Raw genomic sequence first — 26,374 nt, 5'->3', positions numbered from 1 at the left:
GATAAAAACAATTTTCGTAATAGTTCCAGATATCACTAGGCAGGAGAGTGACTATAAAATGAGCACAGGGCAGCCTGGGGGGCTCATCGGTTTAGCACCGCCTTCAGCCCAGAGCCTGATCCTGGGGACCCAGGATCGAGTCCAACGTTGGGCTCCCTGCATGGAGCCTGCTTCTCCCTCTGCCTCTCTCTCTCTCTCTCTCTGTGTGTGTGTGTCTCATGAATAAATAAATAAAATTTTTAACAAAAAAAATAAAATAAAATGAGTGCAAATGATAACTGTTTGGAGGTTTTCCAGAGACATCACAGAGAAAGGCTCCCAGAGGGTCTAGCTGGATCCTAGAGAAAGGCTGGGTTTGGGCAGCTGTGTGCATGTGTGTCTCGGAGGGAGGGGGATGACCAGGCAGCTGGACTGGAGCAAAAGTGCCCCCACCCTGGCCTGCATGTGCCTGGTGTGTATAAGAGACAGGCTGAAGCAGAGAAGTGACGAGACTGAAGGCGGGCTGGAAGAGCAGCTGGCTTCGCCCTACCCTGTAAAGCATTTTACACATCCCCCTAACGGAACACTGATCCAATGGCACCTTTCATTATTTGAGTAGATCTGCTTCCCAGAGGACAGTGAGCTTCTCAGGGACAGCACTAATTCTTGTTCATCACTGCGACAGTACCTAGCAGAGTGACAACTGCTCAATAAAAATGCCGAACGGATATTCATCAGGGGCCTAATATTTGTTTTTATTACTTTGCTAAAAAAAAAAAAAATCATACTAAATGCCTCAGGGTTTCTGTTGTCATTTTGTTTGAAATACACGGCTTAAAATGGATAAATTTCAAAAAAAAAAATAAAATGGATAAATTTCACTGGTTTAAGGTGGGTACATCTATTTTGGAGAAAAAGTCAGAATCGGTTAAGTGGAATCTTTATTTTTTTTAAATTGATTAATTTTTTTAATTGGATTTCAGTTTGCCAATGTATAGCGTAACACCCAGTGCTCATCCCATCAAGTGCCCCCCCTCAGTGGAATCTTTAGCTTTCAAAAAACAAAACGCCCCAAATTCGGCCTTCCTGTCTCTCTGCTGCCCCTTGGTGGCAGCACGGAAGTATTACCAACGGCTGTGTAAGGGGTGAGAAAGGTAACCGGGGAACAGGCCCTGCAACTGTCTGAAAAAGATGTTTCTACACAAATAACACACTGTCCCCCCGCCAGCCTCCCGTCTAGGCCACTACACGATTGCTGTGGGGCAAAACACCATCACTTATCCTACAGTTTTCTCTTAGCTCTGTTGCTAATGGGCCAGGCATTTGGAGTTTCCGAATTTCCAACTTAATACAATTTAATTTGTAACCGGAGGGATAACTTTGAACATAAATTGTCTTAATATTTCCTCAGCCATGAAAAGCGTGTCAATGCTGTCAATGCTCGCTTAAGCGGATCTCGTGTGACTCCTGAGCCAGAGGGTAGCTCTTGTAGGAAGCTTGACAGTTGGTCCGACAAGTTTGGAATCTGAAATGATCATTTGTCTCAAAACTACTCTGGCCACAAAAATTTATAATGTAGCTATAACTGGAGACCACTGTTTAAAATAATGTTTCAATTAAGTATAATCATTAGTGGAGTAAAAAGTGGTCCAGACTGTAAAATTAATAGGAAGCAAAAACTTCTGTGGAATTAAATTTTGTCCAGTGACATATCTGCTTCCATTTAAGAAGAGATTTTTAATTAAATTCAACAAACATTAAGCACATTGTGCTCGCTCACAAAGACGAGTAAGATTCCGTTCACGCCTTGCAGGGTACCCAGTTGGGACCCAGCTATTAAGGGATTAAGTAAAAATCTTATTATTTGTCCTTTCAGACCCTGTGGGTTTAGCTTTTCTGCTGGCAAGTTTGTGGACTGGAAAGCAAAAGTTACTACCCCAACCACATGGCACTCAAATGAGGGAGCAATTGAATGTCCTTAGCTAAAAGGATACAGGTTACCATAGGAATGCTCTGTGCCTTGGAGAGATGGGTCCTGCTTAGGGCTGTTTGCACATGGCCACTTCCTTTCCCCACCCTCTTACTGCCGTTACAGCACACTTGTCCATGGTCCAGGTCCAGTGTTCAGCCAAGGACATAAATTCAGAGGCTCTCTCTCTGATGGTGAGAAAACACCCGAAATATAATTCTTGACTCCAGTGACCACAATGGTCTCTTTCTTTGAATCAGTTTTGATTTCTGCAGAGAGGGAGACTGTCACTCGAAATGGCACCTGGCCATCTCTTCATTGTACAGCCTGCCATTCAATTACGCCTCTAATTGCTGGCAAGCAAGAATGAGGCCATGAGGTGAGGTGCTGGCTGGGCTTCAGGCAGCAGGAAAAAATCTGGGATCATTTTGGTTGGGTTTTATGTTGCATGGGTTGATCAGAACAGAGGAATGTTGTACCGGAGGAGGGAACTGTACCACAGGTAATCTGCAGATATTAAATGAGGCAAGTCAGTGAATTCAGAGGACAGCATAGAGGCTGGTGAGGCATTGTGGAGAGAGGGACAAAATATGGGACAAGAAGAAAATGAAGTCATCCTCGTCTTGGAACTCCAGGAATCAACTGAGCCAAACCAAAAGTTTGACTCGACAGAGGTCTGGGCAATGGCCAGCTGGAGTATGAGCCACTCTGGGCTGCCAGTGGCAGGACCCCTTTCTGGTGATACTGTGAATGGGCTGTTGAAGGGCATGGAAGCATGTGGTCTGGTGAGCCCCACCAGGAAGGACTGGGATAAATGTAGGGACAAATGGTGAGGTCACAGAGGGTATGGGTTTGGGTTGTGCATAAAGGAGCAAGATGGCACCTAGTAGGCTCAGAAGGTCTTGGCCCTGGCATGTTTGTCACTACTGCTGAGCTAAACCTGGTGCACCCACGTTGTCTCATCTGCCCTGCAGGTTCAGCCATCACTGCTGGGAGCAAACCTCACAGAGAGCAAAGGAGGGGCATCCATGGGCTGCTGCCATTTGTCAAGTGGAGAGCAAAAGAGCCAGGAGTATGAGAGAAGGGAGGGCCAGGGGGAAAATATAGCTCTGCCCTTGTTTTATTTCCAAGGCACCTCTTGGACTGGAGAAACTGTGCTGTTTTTTGGGGTAAAGAAGAGGATGCACGTATCCCAGCCATCTGGGTGGCAGATGCCGTGTGTGTGTGTGTGTGTGTGTGTGTGTGTGTGTGTGTGTGTGGTGTCCACAATGCAAAGGAGAAAGACTATATTAAGAACATTAAACAAAATAATATGGAAATCTAGAGAAAAGATTCTTCAGTTTCTAATACATCCATCCACATTCTTTAAGCTATGGATAAAACACAGTAAGGCAATAACAGCCTTGCATATCCAGGATGCAGTGATGTGAAAACTACTCTTAAACTTTTTCCAATAGCTCTATGTGCCCCACTTGACAATACATTCATTAATTCAAGAAACACCTGAGGAGTGACTCCTTGTGTGCTGGCTACAACCCCAGGCACAGGCGGTGCAAAGGGTCCACGCATGGAGACAGCTAAGCCAAGCAGAGCTGGGACAAAACTGTGCCCGAATCGCTGTGAGGTCCTATGGAATAAGTGCCCACCTGTGCCTTGCAGAATCAGGAAGGGCTTCACAGAAGGGGTGTATCTGAGCTAGACTGCGTGGTGTAAGCAGTTTGCTGGTCCCACACCAGAGGGTATAGTAAGGGAGGCAGATGTTTTAGGTCAGTGTGGATCACACAGACTGGGGAAAGATAACCAGAATCTTTGGAAATAGGGTCCCTGCATCATGCCTCATACAGAACAGATAGAGACCCGCTGAATGACCTTCGGGGTATGTGGCATCTATTCGGTGAATACAGGACCGTGTGAGCAGCATGAAGGGTGAGCGGGCAACGGCATACGCTTTGCTCTTTATCTTATTCAGTCCACAAGGCAATGCCTGATGGTTTCTGATCACGGCGACATCTCATCCTACTGGAAAGGCCGGGCCAGGCGATCTTTACAGACACGAAAGGGAAGAGAATCTTCTACACATGTCATCCTTGATATAAAACTACATGATGGCAATTTTTCTTATTTCTATGACTTTCCCTTTGTGTACCTAGCACAATGTATGCGCTTCCTCTGGTGGGTGTCGCACCACTAACTACGTGGTGGAAAATTCAGTAATAACGCACTTGGATCCTGGGTTCCTATGTCAACTGCGTTTCACACTGCTTACCTCTATATTCCCAGGGATGGATCCTTACTAAAATGGTTTTGGCCTTAATGTGTAATTACCTTAAGCCTCTGGTAAGACACATCCTATAGCCATTTAATTTTCCCTTCTAAAGCTTAAAAAAGAGATGAGCCCAATGAATCTCCATTCCACATTCGTGGCACACGTGTTCAGTAAAAGCACAATAATATCTGCACAGGATCAGCTCCATAAGTCAGCGCACCAGTTCTCAGCCATCATGGAACTGGCAGGGCTTCCGGGCAGGAGATACTCCAGCCCTCATGAAAAACCCAACACCTAAATTCTGTTCTCAAAAGCCGCTAAGCCAGTGCTCTTGGGAAAAAGATAAAGGCTTTAGAGGCGGTTGTGAAAACTTCCCAGGTGTAAATTATTTCAAAGTTCCTGAATTTTGTGCCATTGGGTACAAGTTTCAGAAAGAAAGAAAGAAAGAAAGAAAGAAAGAAAGAAAGAAAGGGAAAGAAAGAAAGAAAGAAAGAAAAAAACTCCCCAAACCAATAGTCTTGGTATCACACACAGTTTCCCGGCAGCAGGGACTTCTTGGGATACAGCCTTCCCATTTCTGTGGTCCCCTCACCTCCAAGGACAGCGGTTATAGGGTTGCAAATAGGACTTCCTTACAAACAGGAGGCTGTTACCACACGCATCTTGCATTGGAGTTTCTAGGTGGTCACAGGCATATCCTTGAGCTGCGGATCTAGCCCACCTTCTCAGCATCAATTTCGAACCCAGGTGCCAGATATTCGTTAAGGGGCTTCTGGAACACCTCATCCCACGCCAACCTTAACTTTGGAGTTTTCAAGAAAATAGGGCCCTGCATCCACTTCACAGTTCAGGATGATATTGATATTGACCCCTTTGCACGCAGCCATGCTTTGCTTTGAGCCTATCAACACGTGGCTTTCTTTAAATTTCACCTGAACTCCATTCATCTTCTCCCAAATCCTGCAACTCTTTTTCTTTTGTTCGGAGAGACACCATCTCTTCCCTCTGGTGTGTGGTCTCCCTTCCTGCAAGGAGTCCATAGAGCTGGCCTGGCTGGGCTGCAGGCTTATCCCTGGGGTCTTAGCTGATGGGTTAGGAAAATGGGACGATATGGGGTGAAGATTTTACAGGGAGCATGGTGGGCAGCTGTGAGTGTTGGTGACTGTAAAAGCCAGCTCACACCTCAAGCCCAGTGAGTGTGCTTTTCTTTTCTGGAATCGTAGATTTGAGAATGAGCTTTACCTGGTATTTGTGTAAGTACACATCAACTTCTAGATCATAAACTTGGTGAACAAGGTGCAGGAGAGAGTTAACTCAGCAGGCCCTGGGTACTCAAACCCTGCACACTCCAAAGAAAGGCCTTCTTCACGACTGGCCCTTGAGCAGGGCTGGAGACCACCTTGGAGCCCATGGAATATTCTGCTGATAGGAGTGTTTTTCTATGTTTGGACCACACTGTGTCCGTTTGACAAGACAGTTCATGCCAATAATATGATTTGGCTGTGTGCCTGTTTCTGTGCCTGAGATCTTGGGCCAGGCTCTCTCTCTCATTTTGACTTCTGGGTGCTAAAGCCTGAGTAGCTAATGTCAGTCATGTGGGGGCTACATGCCTGTGTAGCTGAGCCACATGAGCCCCTGGTCATCAAACCTTGAGATGCTTATCTGGTTGGCCATGTTGGGTCCTGCTGTCACCCATCATTGCCAGGAGAATTCTGAGCATCCGTGTGCCACAATCTTGGGGTGGGACACTTGGCAGCTGGCCCCTGGTTTCTCTTGAACTTGGCCACATGTGCATTTTGCCCTGAGGATACTCATCTGTATCCTTTCACTGTAATAAGTTGTAACCACAAGCGCAGCAGCTCTTCTGAGTCTTGCACATCCTCTTTATGGACCATCAAGCTTGAAAGTGGTCTTGGGGGGGGGGGACCATACCACACCAATGACCCATCTCTTAGCCAAGCTCAAGGAGGGGAGGATTTGCCATGTCCCCCGAGCCCAGCCACACATTCCTCACCTGGGGATCTGCAGACCGTCCTCGCCCACACTCTAGCTCACCTTTCCCACAGGTTGTCGAGCATTCCGTTGTCCCCAGCTGCTTCCAGTTGTGGTCTCGGCCTCGCCGTGGGGGCTGTGGCACCGCTGGCACCAAATTGTCCGGTCGATGGGAAGAAAACCCATCTGGATGCCTGACTGGGAAGGTCTGCGCGGATTCTGAGGTGAACACTTCAGGTGCCCCACCGCGCACATCTTCCTTCTCCTCTGTCTCCTCTTTGTCTTCTCTCTCCTCCTGGCTCCTCCCATCTGTTACCAGTTGGCCGTTGAAGGGCTCCCCTAGGACAAGCAGGTGCACACACATAGATGTAAGACTGTTCTGGACACTGAGGCCTACAGAGGGATCCCTTTGACATTAGAAATTATGTAGCATGAGATCATTTCCAATTCCTAGCACATGTATTTTAAACATGCAGATACTAATTTCCCTAATATTCAAAACATAATTAAAAATGAGTAAGGGAAAGACGAATGTCTCAGTAGGAAAGGCAGGCAAGGGCCAGGAAGAGGCAAGTCACATAAAAAGAAATATAAACAGCCGAAAGCCATACAAAAACACTCAACTTCACTCATAATTAAAGAACTACATGTGAAAACAAAAATAACCACCACAACTTTATTAGCTGAGCAATAAAGATGAAAAACTTTGGGGACCTTTAAATCCCTAAACCCCTCATTGAAGGCACAGGAAAACCTGGGGAGGGGGTAGTCTGAAAACAGACACAAATTTTTAGAGGGCAATTTGCCTGTATCTACCCAAGTTTTACTTCTTTATTTAAAATTCATTTTACTTAAATTCAGTTAATTAACATATAGTGTATTATTAGTTTCAGAGGTAGAGTTCAGTGATTCATCAGTTGCATTCACAGTTGCCCTGTGCTCGTTACATCACATGCCCTCCTAAATGCCCATCACCTAGTTACCCCATCTCCCACCTCCCCTCCAGCAACCCTCTACCCACGTTTTATTTTTTTTAAAGATTTTATTTAATTATTCATGAGAGACACAGAGAGGGGCAGGGGCACAGGCAGAGGGAGAAGCAGGCTCCATGCAGGGAGCCTGATGTGGGGCTCGATCCTGGGACCCCAGCATCATGTCCTGGGCTGAAGGCAGATGCTCAACCACTAAGCCACCCAGATGTCCCTCTACCTAACTTTTAAATGCACATACCTCTTGACCTAGGGGTTCAGTCTCTAGGATATTTATCATACAACTATTCATTCTTTTACATAAAGCTGTATGTACAGGCCTGCTTACTAAAGTGTGTTTTGAAATAGCCAAATAGTAAAGTGAAATTAAATGTCCGCTGCGGGGGTGGTTAAAATACATTGTGCTACAACTACAGATGGATGCTAGGCTATTTTTGTTTTGAATAATGAAGCAAATATACAGTGTGACATGGAGATACGCTCTGCCCTTTATGTCTGTTCCTCCTCCTCTCCCGGCCCCAGTGGCCAAGCTCTTAGGTTTTCTGGGCTTGGACTTTTGCAGAGAAGTAGAAGCTGCTGGAAGTCAACAGCTCCTCCTTCCTACAGGGAAAGCCTGAGTTCTCAGTAAGGGTAATGAGGCCCAGATACCAGAGCCTGCAGAGGGGAAGGAGGAGGAAAGAGGAGGGGAAAGTAGAGGGCATTTTTTGAAAGACAGAAAGAGAGAGAGAGACAGAGATGTTTCCAAGGCAAGGAGAGGCTGGAGTCAGAAGGCCAGGGTTCCCTGAGTACTAGGGACTTTCCTGTGCCCGGCAGGGATCTGTACTCAAACTGGGGTGGGGGTGTGTGTGTATAGCCCCCCGATTGACCGAGATTGAGTTCTCTGCAAGTTTCGAGGAAGTCTGAAGTAGAGGCGAGATCTAAGTTAGACTTCTGGAAACGACTGGCATGGGATGTTCCCTGTACACTTAGACTGCAGACAAAAGTTCAAATTCGTTATAAGCTGTTTCTATGTGCACAGGAAAGGGCTGGGTGGAGTCCCTCCAAATCATTACGAGATATTCCCTCTTGGAATGGGGTCAGGGGATGAAGTTGGGGCATATTGCTTTTTTATTTTCTTTAAATAGACTTTCTTCGGGATCCCTGGGTGGCGCAGTGGTTTGGCGCCTGCCTTTGGCCCAGGGCGCAATCCTGGAGACCCGGGATCGAGTCCCACGTCGGGCTCCCGGTGCATGGAGCCTGCTTCTCCCTCTGCCTATGTCTCTGCCTCTCTCTCTCTCTCTGTGTGACTATCATAAATAAATACAGAAAAGAAATTAAAAAAAAAAAGACTTTCTTCTTCTTCTTCTTTTCTTCTTCTTCTTCTTCTTCTTCTTCTTCTTCTTCTTCTTCTTCTTCTTCTTCTCCTTCTTCTTCTTCCCCTTCTCCTCCTCTTCCTCCTCCTCCTTCTTCTTCATCTTTTCTTTCTTCTTTCTTCTTCTTCTTCTTCTTCTTCTTCTTCTTCTTCTTCTTCTTCTTCCCCTTCTCCTCCTCTTCCTCCTCCTCCTCCTCCTCTAGAGCTGTTTCAGGTACCCAGCACAGTTAAGTGGCAAGTACAGAGTTCCCATACCTCCCCTGGTCCCACATCATGTGCTGCCTCCCCCATCAATGTCCCGCATCACTGTGGTAACGCTGTTATCATCCATGGATCTGCACTGACACATCGTTATCACCCAAAGCCCACAGTCTTCATTAGAATTAATTTTGGTGGTGTACATTCTTTTTTTTATTAACATTTTATTTATTTATTTGGGGGACAGAGCGAGCGAGCATGAGCAGGGTGAAGGACAGAGGGAGAAGCAGACTCCCCACTGAGCAGGGAGCTGGCTGTGGGGATCGTCCCAGGAACCTGGGATCCTGACCTGAGCCGAAGGCAGATGCTCAACCGACTGAGCCACCCAGGCATCCTTGGTGGTGTACATTTGATGGATCCGGACATGTGTATAATGCCATGTATCCATCATTACAGTGTCATTGAGAATAGTTTCAGTACCCTAAAAATCCTGTTTGCCTATTCATCCGTCCTCCCCCTTAGCCCCTGGCAACCTCTGATGTGTTTAGTATCTCCCCATAATATATAGTTGGAATCATTTCAGATTATCTTCTTTCACTTAATAATGCACATTTAAGTTTCCTCCATGTCTTTTCATGCGTAGGTGGCTCACTTCTTTTTGTGCTGAATAAAATTCCACTGGCTGGATGTACCTCAGTTTATCCATCCATTCACCTAACAAGGGCATCTTGGTTGCTTCCAAGTTTGGGCACTTGCATCTTATTTTACGTATTCTATTTTGATTGACTATTGTTTAAGTATATACTAGTTTGATACAAAACAAGGAGGCAAATTCCAGAGTTACAGTAGAATCTAGTTAAAACTTAGGGCTTTCCCCACCCTTCACCACTTACAATACTTGTAAGTGGCTTAAAATACTAAAGATGATTTAAATCAATAGAATCAAGACTAGGCATACTGATATAAGTGAGACTAAAATATTACCAGGCAAAAACATTTTAAAATCTTTTGTACATCTTGCATGCACTGGGCACTATGTTGGGATGGACACCTGATACTCAATCTCTTCCACTGTCTGCCCCCTCCAAAAAAAACCCCTTTTGAATGTAGGGTTTTCCCCATCACTATTCTGTAGACTGGGAATGTGCTCAGAGAAGTTTCTGACTTGACTGAGGTGCACAGCAAATTTCGAGTTCATGGATGGATGGTGAAGCCTGAGTTCATGGAGGATAAAGCCTGGTCCAGAATGCCTCTCCTCACCAACTTTTTACAATGGACCTGCCCTGTCCCAGGTAGCCAATTCCATGCTACCCATCAGGCTTGTTATCCATCATCATCACCCTGTAGGGTTTCAAACAGTCTGTCCAATTGTTCCTATTGAATCAGCATCAGATCTCAGCAACCCTAATATTCTGCTGTCTGAGCTTGGTTTTTCAGACTGTGTATGGTTTCTGCAAATGGCTTGAACACTGTGTATGCTGACTTGTGGTGTGGACAACACGGGCAGCCAATGTGCCCAGCTCCCACCCTGTTGTCTCCAGGAGCCAAGTGATTCCTCCCTGACCTGTGATAATCGGATAATCCGGTTACCCATTTGGTGGGCCAGAGTAGGAGCTCGGATGAGGCCTCACATCTGTGTCCTCACTTCCTAGGACAGGTGTCAGACCAGGTAACCCTGGGCGGTATGACAGGCACAGGAGACTGAGGTCACTGTGGGACCCAGACAAATAAGTCTATCTGTCTGAGCTTCCATTTCTTTCTTTTTAAAATGAGGCACCTTCCTCTGAGCACTGTTGTGATAATTTGATGAGTTAATCTATGTGAAGGGCTTAGCAGTGTCTGGCACACAGCAAGGACTCAGTGCATGTGAGTGATATTATCACTAATATTTATGCAGAACTTCCTGTTCCAAAGATGGAAAAGACAGTCTCCATTTGGGTGGTGGGTTCCATTGTCATTTGGTAAAGAAATATCTGTAGATATTTCTCTGCCTGCTGTGTCATTCAGCAGAGCCCACAGGAAAGAGGCAGATAATCAGGACAATTAGGTGTGAACTCATTAATCTTTTCTTTTAAGTCAAAGTAGTGTCAACAGAAGCAAAAGGGGACCAAGAAAAAAAGGCACAAGTTGGACAGAATGATAGCCCTCTGAAGGAGTCTGCATCCTAATACCTAGAAAGGAGTATGGTACCTTATATGGTAAAAGGGACTTTGCAGATGTGATGAAGCTAAAGATTAGGGGATAGAGAACTGTCCTGGATTGTCTGGTTGGGCCCAGAGACGTGATGAGGGAAGAAGAGGGTCGGAGCCTGAGATCTGAAGGTGCCACTCAATCAGCATTGATGATGCAGGAAGAGGCCAAGCAGCAAGGAGTGCAGAAGGCCTCTCCAAGTGAAAAGTGCAGGACGATAGAACCTTCTGGGGCCTTCGAGGGGAACACAGCCTGCTGACACCTTGATTCCAGCCCAGCAAAACCCATTTTGGATTTCTGACCTTCTGAACGGTAGGAAATTTATGTTGTTTTAAGTCACTAAGGTTGAAGTAATTTGTTCTACAGCCTTAGGAAGCTAATATAAGGTATCTCAAAATGTTGAACTGGAAAGACAGACTGGGGATGTTCACCTCATTTTTGAATCAAGGGAATGAGACCTTCTTATCAGCAAAGGCTCAGACAAATGGTGAAGCATCCTCTGATCTCAAGCCGTGTCCATGGGTTTTTCTTTGTGTTGACTGAGAGACACAAGGAAGATGCACAAGAAGAGACACAGAGGACTTCAAAAGGAAATGATGGGCATGCTTAGCAGTAAAACAAGAGGTTTTACCTGGTCTCCTGTGAGGAGGCACTTGTGGGCTGATGATGTTGGTCCCCATGATGACGTACTCATAGTGGACTCCCGGGTTAGGCTGCTGGTGTATCATCTGACAACACAGAGGTCGATATCACTGCCCTGCGACACACGCACATCCCCCTCCCGCTGGCCCAGGGTTCCCTGGTGTAAATGGCACTGTTTATAAACAAGTGGGTTGATTCAGATCTAAGCACATAAGTGAACCTGTGGCAGATTAAATGAAAGCTCTTTCCAGATGTTTTTTTGTTAATTTGCTTTTGAAGAATGAAGAACTTAGAAGAAAACTAGGCTGAAAGTCAAAGTTTTATTCCTATTCCAAATAGGAAGAGGGGAACACTGGCTGCAGAGGTTTTCTGTTGGCTCTCAACCATCGTATCCTATGGTTTAGATTTTGCTCAGCGCTCTCAAAATGGCCAAGCCAGGTTTATGCTCCAGGGGAACGCACTCGAACACCAGGTGGCGAGATAGAGTCACACAAAGAAGAGCCAGCCGTCTTGGGCAGAGCCAGCCTGGGATCCTTCATGCTCCTGAACCCTACCTGGCTTTGAGCCTGGCTCAGGAAAGATCTGCCCCACCCTCTCCCTCATTTGCTTTCTGCGTTTCATCCCCTCTCATCCATGGAAAGCTCCAGAACCACAAAAAGACATGGTCAGGAAGACCGGTGTAAAGGAAGTCAGTCTCCTTGGTTTCTACTCTCCTAGGACCCAATGACAAAAGCAAGGAATCAAGCAGGGAGCTGCAGGAGGACGTGGAAGTGAGGAATTAAACATGGTCTGGGACAAAAAACCCCACAAAATAAATCATCATGGCTTTGCAGAATGAATCCCTCCCTATTGGCTTTGGAACACAAAGTCCCTTGTGCCTTCCTGGTGAGAAGTAGGGTGCTGGACTAAAGAGAGCATGAGAATGGGAATCTGCAGTGTGAATATGAGCCAGGCAAGGGGACACTGTCCTGTTCAGATGTTTCTGTCTCTACCACTTCATAAAGGGGCTCTCCTCTTGACCAGCTGTGTAACCTAGAGCACATCCCATGGTCTCATTGCTTTTGATTTCTTCAACTGGAGAAGGAGACCAGAATCACAGCTGTCTCTTAGATCCTTTAAAGCCACAAGCATCTTCCAGTCACCCCGGCACAGTGGGTACTGTTTGGTTCATGAAAGTGTCCATTCTCTCTGCCATCATCCCTTACTTGCTCTCTACATGTGAAATGGGGCCTTTCTACAGATCACCCGAGGGAAGGCAGACATGAGGACCACTGAGATCCTTACACCCAAGAACCATGGTGGTGAACACAGGACCCCAAGGGATGCAGTGGTGTGGCCTCTGGTTCCCATCCTCTACTCCTAATTTCCTTGTTTCTCTTTTTGCATAATCTGACAGTAGGTCTGAGGCTGGACACCCTCCCCACCTCTCCTATGCCTCTTCTGCATGAGCATCCTGCCAGTGCAATCCTTGTCCCGTTTATGAAATTATTGTTGGCCACTACATCCTAGACCACCCACAGTGGGTCCTTTACCCCTGATCCCATTTGAAACTTACCCAGAGTCCAACAACCAACTGGACAGTCTTAAAAACATATTCAAAATTAACCATAATAAGGCTTCTTTTATAGTTTCTAGTCTATGAGCCACCAGGCCCAACAGGAAGGAACATGTAACTATATAGTTGGAGAACTGAGAACTGGTATTTATAGAATTCGAACACAGCAGATAGCATATAGATTAGCATAGTTTTGGAGATGGTAAGAGAATGCAGATACATGGGTGAGCTCGTCTTTACAAAAGCTCATTTCAAGCTTTCATTTCTTGTCACTTTAAGAAATTTCCTGATCTTTTTAAGAAGGATGGATTTTAGTGCTTTCTTTTAAAAAAGAAGGTCTGTTTCAAACTCTTGAGAGACTTAATAATTTAGTTTCTTGTAAAATAAATCCCAAATTGTGTCTTCTGTAAGGCAAGGAACTTGTAGTAAACCTCTACATTGTTACTCCAAGCTTTATTGTATCATCTGGAGTACTCTGGAGTTCTTGTTTCTTCATTCGCTTTAATAGAATTTGAAGAGGGCTGGGAACTTGAGCAGTCTTGTCTTGCTCTAAGCATTTGCTTTCTTTTGCCATAAAAAGAAAACATGCCAAATTAGCATTAGGAGAAAAGTGCCTGGAGGGGAGCCAATGCTCATGAAATAAAGGATATGTTTTGCCTCTGATTTGGTTCAACAAGTGAAAATGGTTTTAGGGGGTCAATAAACTCTGAGAGTAATAAGCATCTGGTAGAGGTTAAGGTTTCTATGAGTTAGGTACATTCAGAGGTGAATGGCAAAGATGAATGCCAAGCATTTAGGCACCTCCAAAGGTTCAGCTCGAATGGTTTTATTGGGCCCGGGCAATGATTCGTTGCTTATTTGTGCTAAGCTTGGTCCTTAGAAGAAACAAGATGCAAAATCCCAACAGTCCAGAAACATCCACACTCACATAGACATCCAAGATCTCATTAGTGGGACCTTCAGCCAAAAAGGATTCTCCCGCGGTGCTTGAAATCTCATTCGGACGCTTGTAGGTGAACATGGTCCCTCCACCTTCATATTTTCCTGGCCGGTCAATTGCCCAGTTCCCATTGATGATGGAGCGGCCAGAGCGACTTCGCAGAGCTGTCAAGAACAAGGAGACAATTCCTCGCGTAAGCCGAGGGTGTGCACAAGAAAGTCAACTGCCCCCTGCCCCCTTCCCCCTTCCCCTAGTTGCTGGATTATTAATTCATCAAGTGTTTGATGAGGATCCGCTATGTGCCTGGCACTGAATGAGGCTGAGACAGAGGTGAGGCATCTAGGGCATGAACCATTCAACCCATTCAATCCCTTCCACCTCTCAGATTTAGTAGAGAAAGGAGATGTGGGAGTGGTTAGGAGAGAAGGATGTGGAAATAGAGAGGCGAAGGAGAAAAAGGAAGAAGAGAAAAGGAGAGGAAGGCAAACTGCATTATATCCCATAATCTAGGGGAGAGGTTGCACGCTGGCAGCCCGTGAGCTGATTTTGGCCCACAGATAAGCTTAGTTTGGCTTTCATCGTGTTTTGTTTTGTTTTTATATAATTGAACCCAAACTCCATTTGGGTTCTCTAGCTTCTAGCTTCTCTTGTAAAACAAGAAGACATGTTAGCATTGGCTCCACATTTCCTTACAGCGGCAACCAGCTGGAGCTGAGGAGGACCGCCCCATTTCATGGGGCCTGTGCGCTCTAGTTGGCCCCAACCCCACCGCTCCCTGGGACCCCCCAACACTGAGGCTAAGGTTTGGTTTACTGCCCATTTGTTTATGACTATGGATTATTTATTCCATTTATGAGCATGCTTGCATTGTTATTCGTCTCACAGAATAGCAACTTTCTCATAATTCTTTCTACTTGTATGTCTACTAAAAGCGACAAAGCTAAAGCTAGGACAAGAGGGTCCCATGATCTTCTGCTACTTAATCCCTTCATTCATTTGTATGACCTGTCTGACTTCTGTGGGCTCCTGAGGCTCTGAGCCATGCTAGCTGTTCCCGCATACCCTGTCAGAATGAGCCCTAGTGACACTGCTAGGCGGGTGCGTGTCCCCATCTCTCAGAGAGCAGCCCAGGGATTAGAGGAAACTTGTTCAAGTTCATGAAGATGAGAAGTGACTGAAATGTGTCCACACTCAGGAGGGAGGTAAGAAAGGAGAAGAGGGGTAAGGAACGAAGTGTTCAGTTTGAGAAGAAAGGATAGCACATGAGAGCTGACTTTCTTCCATTAGGCCTTCAGCACCTTGAAACCCCTAAGCCAATGGTGTATTGGCTTTAAAAGAGATCTGGGATTCTTTAAAAAAAAGATTTTATTTATTTATTCATGAGAGACACACACACACACAGAGAGAGAGAGAGAGAGAGAGAGGCAGAGACACAGGCAGAGGGAGAAGCAGGTTGCATGCAGGGAGCCTGATGTGGGACTCGATCCCGGGACCCCGGGGTCACGACCTGAGCCAAAGGTAGACGCTCAACCACTGAGACACCCAGGTGCCCAAGAGATTTGGTATCAAGTGTCATATACACAGTGGGCCTGTGATGGTCACTGGCTCTTTGCAAACTTCACTTTCACAGAGTTAGTAAATTTAATTGTGTGCCATGTATTATGTATTACGGAAACATTTATATACAAAGAAAAGCAGTAAGAACAGTAAAATAAACCTCCATGTATATATCACCCAGCTTCAGTAATTATCAACTCATGGTTTATCCTGTTTCACTCTCCAAATCCTAGACCCCATTTATCCTTCCGTTTTTTTTTTTCAGGAGGATCTTAAAATATAAGGACTCTGTTCCTTAAATCCATTTTTAGCAGTGTTTCTACAGTGGGTCTCTGGAGGCCAGCAGAGTCAGAGCTGCTCCAAGGGTGCAAGAGCTTCCTATTTACAGGCAGGGCCCCTGCAGACTCCATCCCTGGCTGGCTGGTTGCCATGACTACTGGGAGATGTCTCCCACCCACCCCCCCCAGCTGTGGAATACCGAATACTGAATTATAAAATCAATTCAACTTAATGAGTGGCAAAGAAGGTCCAGACGAGAGACTGAGGACGAATAGGTTTGCAGGTGTTTTCTCTCAGAAACCACACTTGAGAGTGGTCCATATGGTCTCTCCAATTTCCCACTTCCCATTCATTTTTCAACCATCTCCAACTTGACTCCTGCCACCATTACTCCACTGGAACGACTCAGATGAATGGTCCCTGGGACCTCCATGTTGCTACATCCACCAGGCCTCTTCCAGGCCTTCCCTTGCTAGGTGTCTCAGCAATATTTGGCGCTAGAGACCATGCCATCCTAACTGAAATATTCTAGCTCTGGTTTCTGGCACAACATAGTTAGCTTGCTGTCCTCCTGCTCTCAAGCTACTCATCTCTTCTTTCTTTCCCATGTCATCTATCTGTACTTGGCTACTGAAGATTAGTGTTCCTTGAGGATTAAGAGTAGATCCAATTTGGGTGGTGTATTTCTTGGGCAATTTCATTTATGCCATGGCTTTATTTATTTATTTATTTATTTATTTATTTATTTATTTATTCTTCTTATTTTTTTATGCCATGGCTTTAATTACTGTATTCTGCTGACTTCCAAATTTCTTTTTCCACTCCAGATTTCTCCTCGGGTCCCATATTTCTTTATCTGATTGCTTACTGGACTGCTTCACTTAGATATGTAGGCCCCATCTCACCCTAGACCTCTTCCAGTGTTTGCTATGTTAAGTGGTATTACCATCCACTTCACTAGACAAGGAGGAATTATCCTGGACCTCTCCCTCTTCCTTATCTCCTATATCCAATCCAGTGTTTAAATTTTACTTGACCCCTTGGATATATCTTGAATTCATCAACTTCCCTCCATGTCCATGGCCATAATGCAGGGCAAGACCACCACCAGATCTCATCTGGTCGAATTGGAACACCTTCCAATTGATCTACCTATTTCCCCTCTTTTTCAGCCAGAATATTCTCCTCGGAATACAGGTTTGACCATCAACTATGACTCAACACCCTTCTATTTCTGTAAGAGAAGAAACTCTGTAGTCATTTACCACCTGCAAGTAAATGGAGGGGGAGATTTGTTGATCATTATAAAAACAATGTTTTGTGCTTTAGTAGCTGTATTTTCAAGAGGTGAAACCATCTCTAAGAATGATGAAGGTAGTCGGCCACACACCTAGAATGAGACCATATGGGGATGAGATCTTCTAGTGAATTAAGAACTACTACACCAGCCTATGTGTACATGGGATTCTTCATGAAACTGAGGCCTTACAAGGCAAGCCAGCAGTGCCATGTTGGAGGGTAGGGCAGGAGTAGCTAGATCAACAGAAAAATAGCTGTTACGTACAGCTTTATATTTTTAAAGGTAATAGGGCTCCCTAACTTTCCTAAGGCATATTTTTCTAGCTACCTTCTGGCCTTCTAGCCTGTCTGGCTTCCTTGTTGATGGCTTTTTATTTTTTTATCATTCTGGGTTTTTTTTTTTTTGTTTGTTTGTTTGTTTTTTTAATAAATCTGAAAAAGTAAACAAAAAAAAAAACAAAAAAAACCCTTAAGGGGTTGGGGCCCGTGGTGATGTGGTGCAGCCTCATCATGAATCACTTTTATTCTGTTCCCTGTGCCCTGCTCTCTGGCCTTCTTTTAGCCCACCTAATACAGATTCCCTGCACATCTGTTCCTTCTTCCAGAAGTATTTCTCTGAACCCTAAATCGTATTTGTTCTTTATTTTTTTTTTAATTTTATTTATTTATTATAGTCACACACACAGAGAGAGAGGCAGAGACACAGGCAGAGGGAGAAGCAGAGGGAGAAGCAGTCTCCATGCACCGGGAGCCCGACGTGGGATTCAATCCCGGGTCTCCAGGATCGCGCCCTGGACCAAAGGCAGGCGCCAAACCGCTGCGCCACCCAGGGATCCCGTATTTGTTCTTTAGAGGTCAGTTCCTTAGGGGAGCCTTCCCCAACCCTCAGTTCAGGCCTGTCTCTTCTTTCACATACTCTAAGAGATGTAAAAGCCTCTCTTCCAAGGCATTTAACTCAGTCTGTTACATACATCCATTCAGAGCATGATTGAACTAATGTTGGTCTCCCAGAACACCGCGAGTTCCAAAAAGTGTTTCCTCCCTGTTGCAGGTCTAGTGACCAGCACACAGTGCTTACCATAGAGTAAGAATTCATATTTGCTGAATGCAAAAATCCACAGCAGAAAAGACACCAGCTCAAAGGAAAGATAGGCAAAGAATGATGAACAAGCAATTCAAAGAACACCAAGAATAAATACTCCGTAAGCGAATGGAAAGATGCTCTGCCTCACTTATAGTTTAAGAAATGCAAGTCAAAACTGCAATGGGATACTCTTGACTCACCAGATTGACATGAAAACATTTAATATTGCCAGAGTTGGCAGGTGTATGAGCCAGCAAGCATCTATTACATTGTTGGTGGGAAGGTAAACCAATTCAATCACGTTGGAGGGCAATTTGGTTATACTGCTAAAACTTTAAGTGCCTATACATGTGACCCAAGAATTCTAATTGTAGGAAAGTACTGGAGGGATATACTTTTATAAGTACACAAAAGGTTTGTAACAAGGATATTCCCTGCAGACAGTGTTTTGGTATGATCTCATTTGTGTATACATTTAAGCAAAAGCATATACATAAAACATGTATGCACACGCATAAAACTTTTCAGAGAAAGTTATAAAACTGTTAACAGTTGAGGACAGAAATTAGGGTTTAGATTGGGATGGGAGATGAGAAGGGAACATTTATTTCCCATCTTATATCTTTTTATTGCCATATAAAATTTATTTTACCATACATGTATATTACCTTCTTTAAAGCTTAAATCTTTCTTAGTTCATATAAAGGACATGGTACAAGCAGAAATACTCCTGAGGGATATACCTATTTTCTCTTTTTTATTGGTTCTTCTTAAAAATCCCATTCAGAGCATCTCAAGCTCAGAACTGAGGTAGGTTCTGGCTAACGTTTTATTACTCTTAATGTCAATATTATAGAAGAGGTTGTTATCTGGAAACCAAAAAGTCCATTAAAAAACCTTCTGAAATACGGCACAGGAGAGAACTGCATTGGCTTCCAAGGAAATAAGACTCGAGGACCCCAAATCTTTTTACCATCTACTACTGTTACCCATGCACCCACTCTCTGGGTTTAGACAAATCTTTCATCATATAATAGCAAAGTGTAAAGAAAGCCGTATGAGATTTTTAGCAGACACGGGCCTGGTTCCCTATGCCCACAGGTTAGCTTCTGGAAGAGCTCCAGAACTAGCCCCCACCTGGGCTTGCAGATTGAAAGCAGCTGCACCTCCAGTTAATGTGCCTGTAAGCAGTTCCAGGGCTACGTAATGGTGTCCAGAGCTACCCCACAAAAAGGTGCAGGTGACTCATGGCTCTTGCTAGTGGGTGTGTTCATGGAAGGTCAAGCTTTGGCGAAGCTTGTCATGGCTACGTCGATATGAGGAAATCTCCACTCTTGTTTGACATATGGATTTTATCCATTTTAGCTGTCAATGCTGGGCATATATATTTGGCCTAAACCACCTGCACCAACAATGCCTTTCTCCCGGATTCATATAGGTATCGCTTACTGATCCAAGCCCTGCTTCTCAGACACTCGATCCCATAATCTTAATGCCCGCAGTTGCTGACCCAACCCTTGGGTCTAGACAAAAAAGATGTTTTCTTTACAGCCAACAGATCACTGTGATCTAGATACTGGTTTTTTCCTTTGGAAAGTGAAAATTGAGTTCTTCTTACTAACAAAATTCTGAGTTTCAGCAGTTCTTAGAAGTTATCTGGGAAGTAGTCCAATAAGCTCAAGGAAGAAAGGGGTCAGACATCACTGGCCGCCATCACAATGCCAGCTGGAGGTCTGCAGCTGTGCCATTTTTGCTCTAGTCTATGAGTTTTAAAAAAGCTCACATGTGGGCACAAACCCAAGTGAGTCTCAGAATATGTTGGCTAATCCGGTATCTTGAAAATGGAACATACCTACTTACTTCATACTACCATCTTGGAGGGGTCTGTCAGTTACATCCTTATTGTAACATTCCTTTTATTTTTTTTTAAGATTTTATTTAGTTATTCATGAAATAGACATAGGCAGAAGGAGAAGCAGGCCCCCGCCTTGAGAAGTCCGATGTGGGATTCGATCCCAGGACCCTGGCATCATGACCTCAGCCAAAAGCAGATGCCCAACCACGGAGTCACCCAAGTGTCTCTAGCATTCCTTCTTTTATAAATTCAGCAGCCAACCATAATAATATTGGCAGTATGGTGACTTTGTCACCAATAGAAATCACATGTATTCATATGACATTAGAAGCGATACAGATATTTTGAAATGTTATTTAAAACCTCATCACTATCTTGCAATGGCAATAATTATGGGCCCCTCCCTGAGATCTCCTATTTTAATGTTAAAGAAGTGCACGTGACTAAAATTTACTAAGAAGCAAATTTGTTTTCTAGAAATATTGTGATAATTATGTTCCAATATAATTGGTTTCCTTTGTACTCTTCTGTATCTTATTTTGTGGATTTAAAAACAGTAGTCTGAAAAGGTATTCACAGACTTCCAAAGGGGTCTGTGACACAAAAAAGTGAAGAACTTCTGGTCTAATGATTTCTGGTTTTCAAAACAGAAATGAACTCATGAAGTACGAAAGCCAGTTGTGTAAGGCAAGCAGGACACATATTACCTTTATTATACAGAAGAGGAAATAGGCCCAGATAGATTAAGTTGCTTGCTCAAGGTCACAAATTATTAGTAGAGTTTAGGACTTGAACTTTGATGCTCTGATTTCCTATTCTTACCATTACACCAGTAGTTCTCAAAGTGTGGTCCTCGGACCAGTGGCATCAGCGTCCCCTGGAAGCTGGTTGGAGGTAGGTTCAGTCTGGCTGAACCAGAGACTCTGGGGTGGGGTCCAGCATCAGGGTTTAGCAAGCCCTCCATTGCATTGAAAGTTGGAAAATCACCCTTATTTTGTTATATTTTAATTTTTATTATAACCATCTCTTTTTTTTTTTTTTTTTTTTGAGTCCTGGTCAAAGGCAAAAGCTTCACAATCAAGGGAGGAATTTTTTTTTTAAGATTTTATTTATTTATTCATGAGAGACACACAGAGGGAGGCAGAGACACAGGCAGAGGGAGAAGGAGGCTCTCTGTGGGGAACCCTGGATTCATGACCTGAGCTGAAGGCAGATGCTCAATCACTGAGCCATCCAGGTGTCCCAGTTTTACTTCTCGTATCTGGCTTTGCCTGGACAACACAGCAAACACTGAAAGGGGAGAAGACAGAGGCCCAGTTCTGGGGGTTGTGGCCTTCCTTCTGCCCTACCACCCTCCCATCTCACCACCATGCCCACATCCCAGTCTGTGGGCATTAGGATTCCCAGAGCCAACTTTCCCAGGGGTTTCATTATCAGTAATCAACCCTAGGAGGCACCTAGACTCATGTGACTTTCTACACAATGTATATGCCACTAAGGGTTTGGATTGTGACTAACCCTTGGGGGGGAGGGTAGGGTATAAAAGAGAGTCCAGTTTAGCTCAACAATAAAAAACTATCTCAAGACACTGGGTGAGCCCACACATCGTACTGTTAAGTGTGAGGATGCACACTGCTCCCCCTTCTCACATTACGGACACAGCATGTGTCTTGCAACAGGAAATCTACGGTTGTCAGGCAGATGACTAAGTTCTGATGTAGTTGTCACTTCCTGAACACGTGCGAGATTTGTTTAAGTCATTTCAGTTGAGTGAATTTCTAGCAGCCCAATCTGTAGCCATATTAATTTTTTAAAAAGATTTATTTATTTATTTGAGAGAGAGAGAAAGAGAGGCTGGATGTGAGCAAGGGAAGAGGCAGAGGGAGAGACAGAGAGAGAATCTCAAGCAGACTCCCCGAAGAGGGCAGAGCCCCACATGGGGCTTCATCCCCCAAACCTGAGATCATGACCTGAGATGAAACCAAGAGTACGTTGCTCAACTGACTGAGTCACCCAGGAGCCCCTCTGTATTAATTTTTTTAAAAAAATTAGTAATATAGGGCATATAGCAAAGTATTTAAATTATAAGTTTATAGCCTGGTGATATCTTTAAAAAGATTTTTTATTTATTCATTTGAAAGTGAGAGACAAGGAGAGAGAGCGAGAGCATGAGTAGGGGGGAGGGCTTAAGGAGGGGGGAAGCAGAATCCCTGCTGAGCAGAGAGCCCGCTGTGTAGGGCTCGATCCCAGGACCCTGAGATCACAACCTGAGCCAAAGGCAGATGCTTAACCAACTGAGCCATCCAGGTGCCCCACCTGATGATTTTTTATATTTTTATTACACCTGTGTTACTATTATGCAAATAAAGACCACCCCAGACCCCCAGAAGGTAACCCCTCGCCCCCTCAAAGTCATTACTCTGTCCCTGCAAGACCCAAGGTTTACCACTACTCTGCCATTAACGCTATAGTTTTGCTTATTTTTATATTTCAAATAAATGGAATAATATCATATATACTCTTGTGTTGGGCATCTTTTACTTCACTTTATGCCCATGAGAAATTGCTGCATTTATCAGTAGTTCATTCTTTTTTCATAGCAACTTAGTATTATATGAATATGCCACCATTTATTTGCTTTTTAATTAATGATTGGCTTTTGGGTTTTTCTAGTTTTTGGCTCTTATGGGTAAAGCTGCTATAACCATTTGTGCACGTTTTTTGCTGGACATATATGTTTTTGCCCACTATTTGGCACTTGGTTGGCACTTAATGCTTGTTGAATAGAAATAAATTATGAGCTGTATTGTTCTAATCTATTGTATTTTAACCCTGGAGTTGAGATAAGAGATTCTTAGAAACTCCTTCAAGTCCCACTTGTATCTGAATATTCCTGTTTAAGAATTCCAATCTCAAAAATGTCCTCCATACCTTCTGACCCCAATGGTAAGTATGTTCAGTGATGCACAAAAATGCTATTAACACACACACACACACACACACACACACATTTCTCTTCAGGGAGATCCAGGTTCAGTTTGATAAAGTATCAAAATTATGGTTTCTGTTAAATAAATTTATGTACATATCAACAGTAATTGTTCAGTTCAGATTTGCTTTGGCATTTTGGGTTTGGAAAGAACTGAGCTTGTGTGATTTTCTAAAACATGATGTAACACAGTTGGACTGAAAATCAGAGTATCAGAGAAAGAAGGCTGGCTCTCCCTTTGGCACGCTATGATCACAGGTTGAATAAAGGGAAATGCCAAGTCTTTGTTCTTATTTCATTGCTAAATTATGGCTAAGTACGGCTAATTCTCATTCTTTAAAATATTCACATTTGATTTATTCTGACTCCAAATTTTCCTTGAATACTTACTAACTATAAAGGAACTTTGTGTGTTTTCAAGCCCCAAATAACATTGTATGAAATAGATACCATCTATGGTTTAAGTAAGAAAATAAGCCGGGTACAGCACTGGTGGGGGCGAGGGGCTACAAAGATCAGACCGCCCACAACTTTCTGAGCTCAGACACATACTAACACAGGTGAACAGAGAGGCTGTTAGAATTCCTTGGGTGCGTAGAGGATTTTGGAGAGGAGGTGGCATTTGGGCAGGAATTGGCAGGGTGAGGAGTTCACCAGGCGGGGGACAGGGAGGGCATTTGGGGACAGAGGAGAGCCTGACCTTGGAGGGGTAGGCGACACTGTGGGTTGCTAGATCAGGGGCATCCTGGGTGCTGGGTGCAGTGGGAGTGTGCAGGGAGCACCCTTGGATGTGAGGTGGGATGGGGAGACCCTGGGCTGACTGTGGGGCTGGGCTGCAGCACTGCAGAGCCGTGAAAAGATTTTGATCGGGGTAGTGACAGCTGAGATCTGTTTGGAGCTAACGCTGGCTGCTGAATAAGAAGTCCCGAAGCTCATCACACCACAGTTCCTGAGCACCCACCACACTTCTTCCCACCCTGAGGGGCAGCAGGCCTGCCATTGTGGCCCAGGGGGTCTCAGGGCCACCTCCCCTGCTCCTGGCTCCACTGTCTACTCCCAGGAAGCAGGGAAGGACCATGTTTAGGACTTTGCTTTAGAGGTTGCAGAAGTGTAGCTCCTGCAAAGGGCCTCACTAGAGCTCTGTTCATCTAGGGATAACCCTAACAGCTTTCTCACCCTAAATGAGCCTGCTTCCTAACCCCTCCATCTATCTATCTATCTATCTATCTATCTATCTATCTATCTATCTACCTATCATCATCATCTATCTATTTATATTTTTAAAGATTTTATTATTTATTCATGAGAGACACACACACACACACACACAGAGGCAGAGACAGAGGGAGAAGCAGGCTCCCTCTGGGGAGCCCCATGTGGGACTCGATCCCGGGACCCTGGGATCATGACCTGAGCCAAAGGCAGATGCTCAACCACTGAAACACCCAGGTGCCCCCTAACCCCTCCATTTAAAACACTGTTCTCCCATTGCTCAGATTCAACCTATGGCCACCATCTTCTTCTTTTTCTATCTTTCCCCCTGCCAGCCGAACGCTTGTCAGGTGTATCATCCCCTTTGCTGCCACTGTGCTCCCGTCCTTCCCTCTCCTGCCCAGTGGCCTCCCGTCTCCATTCTCTGCCTCACAGCTGGACTGGCAGAGAACTGTGGCTCTCTCTGAGTGCCACTCCAGATGAACCTTCTGAAGTGCACCTTGCCTCCTACCTTTCTCCTCCAAACTTCCAAGCTTTGGGATAAAGCCCATCCTCTCCTGATTCACAGTTATGATCTTATGTGATTCGCCCTTAACATCAGCTACTTCACCCGGCCCATTGTCAGCATTCAATCAAGTGTGGAAAATGTCAGCAACTTGTATGTCTGTTTTTTTTTTTTTAATTCAGTTGTGATTTCTCATTTTCCTGTTTTATTTACACCTGACAAAAAGACACTCTGGTGGTGCTGAGTATGGCTAGCATCCCCTGCTCATCCTGAAAGTCCTATTCCAGAGCTATTTCCTGCTTCCAACCTCTTAACTCGACTTTTAGTATCTATGCCCGGTTTTCTGACACTTAATCCATTGCTGTCTTCACTGTTTTACTATCCTAAGTGCTGATTCTAAACTCTGCAAGATTTTTTTAACTTCAGGGGCAGAGTTGAATTAATCAGATTCTTCAGCTCATGACACTTTTGCTATGAAAGACCTCTCTTGCCTTATTTTCCCCCTCACACTGGATTCCCACTGCCATCCCCCCTGCCCACTCCAGCAAGCACCTACACTAATGTGATATACACGTGTATGCAGAAGTCACAAAAATTTGCTGTGTTTCCAACAACCCTTTGCTTTTAGAGTCTATCTTTGTTTCTGTAAAGACTGTCAGTATTTCCTAACTGCTGCATAATATTCCATGGCATACATCTGCCTCAGTTTACTTATCCAATCCTCTAGTCCTGCGGGGACTGGTTTTCTTTTCATGGTCCGCAGTGTCAGCAAAGAGCTAGTAGTTAGAAAAAACTCACTATTTGTTGACAAACCCAGGAAGGTCCATTTTTAAAAACAGCTACCCTATCAATAGTAAGAAGAGAAATATTTTATGAGGGCCCATGTATGTAGGTAAAGGACAGCAACATGTTTGCAAGAATGCATCCTCCCCCAGCAGGGACAGGGAAAATTGGAGCTGTCTAAAAAATAACACATTAGACGGGGTGCCTGGGTGGCTCAGTTGGTTAAGCATCTGCCTTTGGCTCGGGTCATGATCCAAGCCCGCATTGGGCTTGGGATGGAGCCCTGTGTTGGGCTCCCTGCTCAGTGGGGGGGTCTGCTTCTCCCTCTCCCTCTGCCGCCTCACCCTGCTTGTGCTCGCTTGAGCTATCTTGCTCTTTGTCAAATAAATAAATAAATTCTTAAAGGTAACATGTCAGAAAAAAATATGTCAGAGGTGAGATAGGAATTCAGCTCTTCTGCCTCCTCATCCCTCTGGTCAGCTCTGCCTCAAGCATTCTCTCTAAGGAACATCTGTGGTAAACTCACAGAGTTGTATTAGGATCCTACTTTAGAGGATTCCATGTGGGTGATCAGAACACATAAAAAAGGAGCATCCTGTATATACAGTAAGAGGTGAAACCCTAGGAGGTACAACCTCCTTGGTTTAAGGAGGAAGTTCACAGCAGTCAGGTGTATGCAGGATGCTAGCCCACTCACTGGCCTGGAACCACCCCAAAAGCAGGCCACAAAGATTTACAGC

The 26,374-nt window shown here is 44.6% G+C and overlaps 1 protein-coding gene across 4 annotated transcripts in view; it reads right to left on the bottom strand.

The window, feature by feature from the left end:
* The window catches only part of THSD4 (thrombospondin type 1 domain containing 4), a 577,007-nt gene that overhangs the window by 37,269 nt on the left and 513,364 nt on the right, over positions 1-26,374 (bottom strand). For all 4 annotated transcript variants that reach the window (XM_072739053.1, XM_072739054.1, XM_072739055.1 and 1 more), the window contains 3 exons: positions 14,060-14,235; positions 11,566-11,662; positions 6,270-6,545 (listed from right to left, as the gene is read on the bottom strand). In XM_072739053.1, coding sequence (XP_072595154.1) covers positions 6,270-6,545; positions 11,566-11,662; positions 14,060-14,235 — 549 coding nt within the window. The remainder of the gene's footprint in view (positions 1-6,269; positions 6,546-11,565; positions 11,663-14,059; positions 14,236-26,374) is intronic.

This window comes from Vulpes vulpes, chromosome 15 (assembly GCF_048418805.1).
Source record: "Vulpes vulpes isolate BD-2025 chromosome 15, VulVul3, whole genome shotgun sequence".
In the NCBI taxonomy this organism is placed as follows: Eukaryota; Metazoa; Chordata; class Mammalia; order Carnivora; family Canidae; genus Vulpes; species Vulpes vulpes.
The sequence above is the reverse complement of the archived record's forward strand: the minus strand, read 5'-3'. Positions and strand labels throughout refer to the sequence as shown.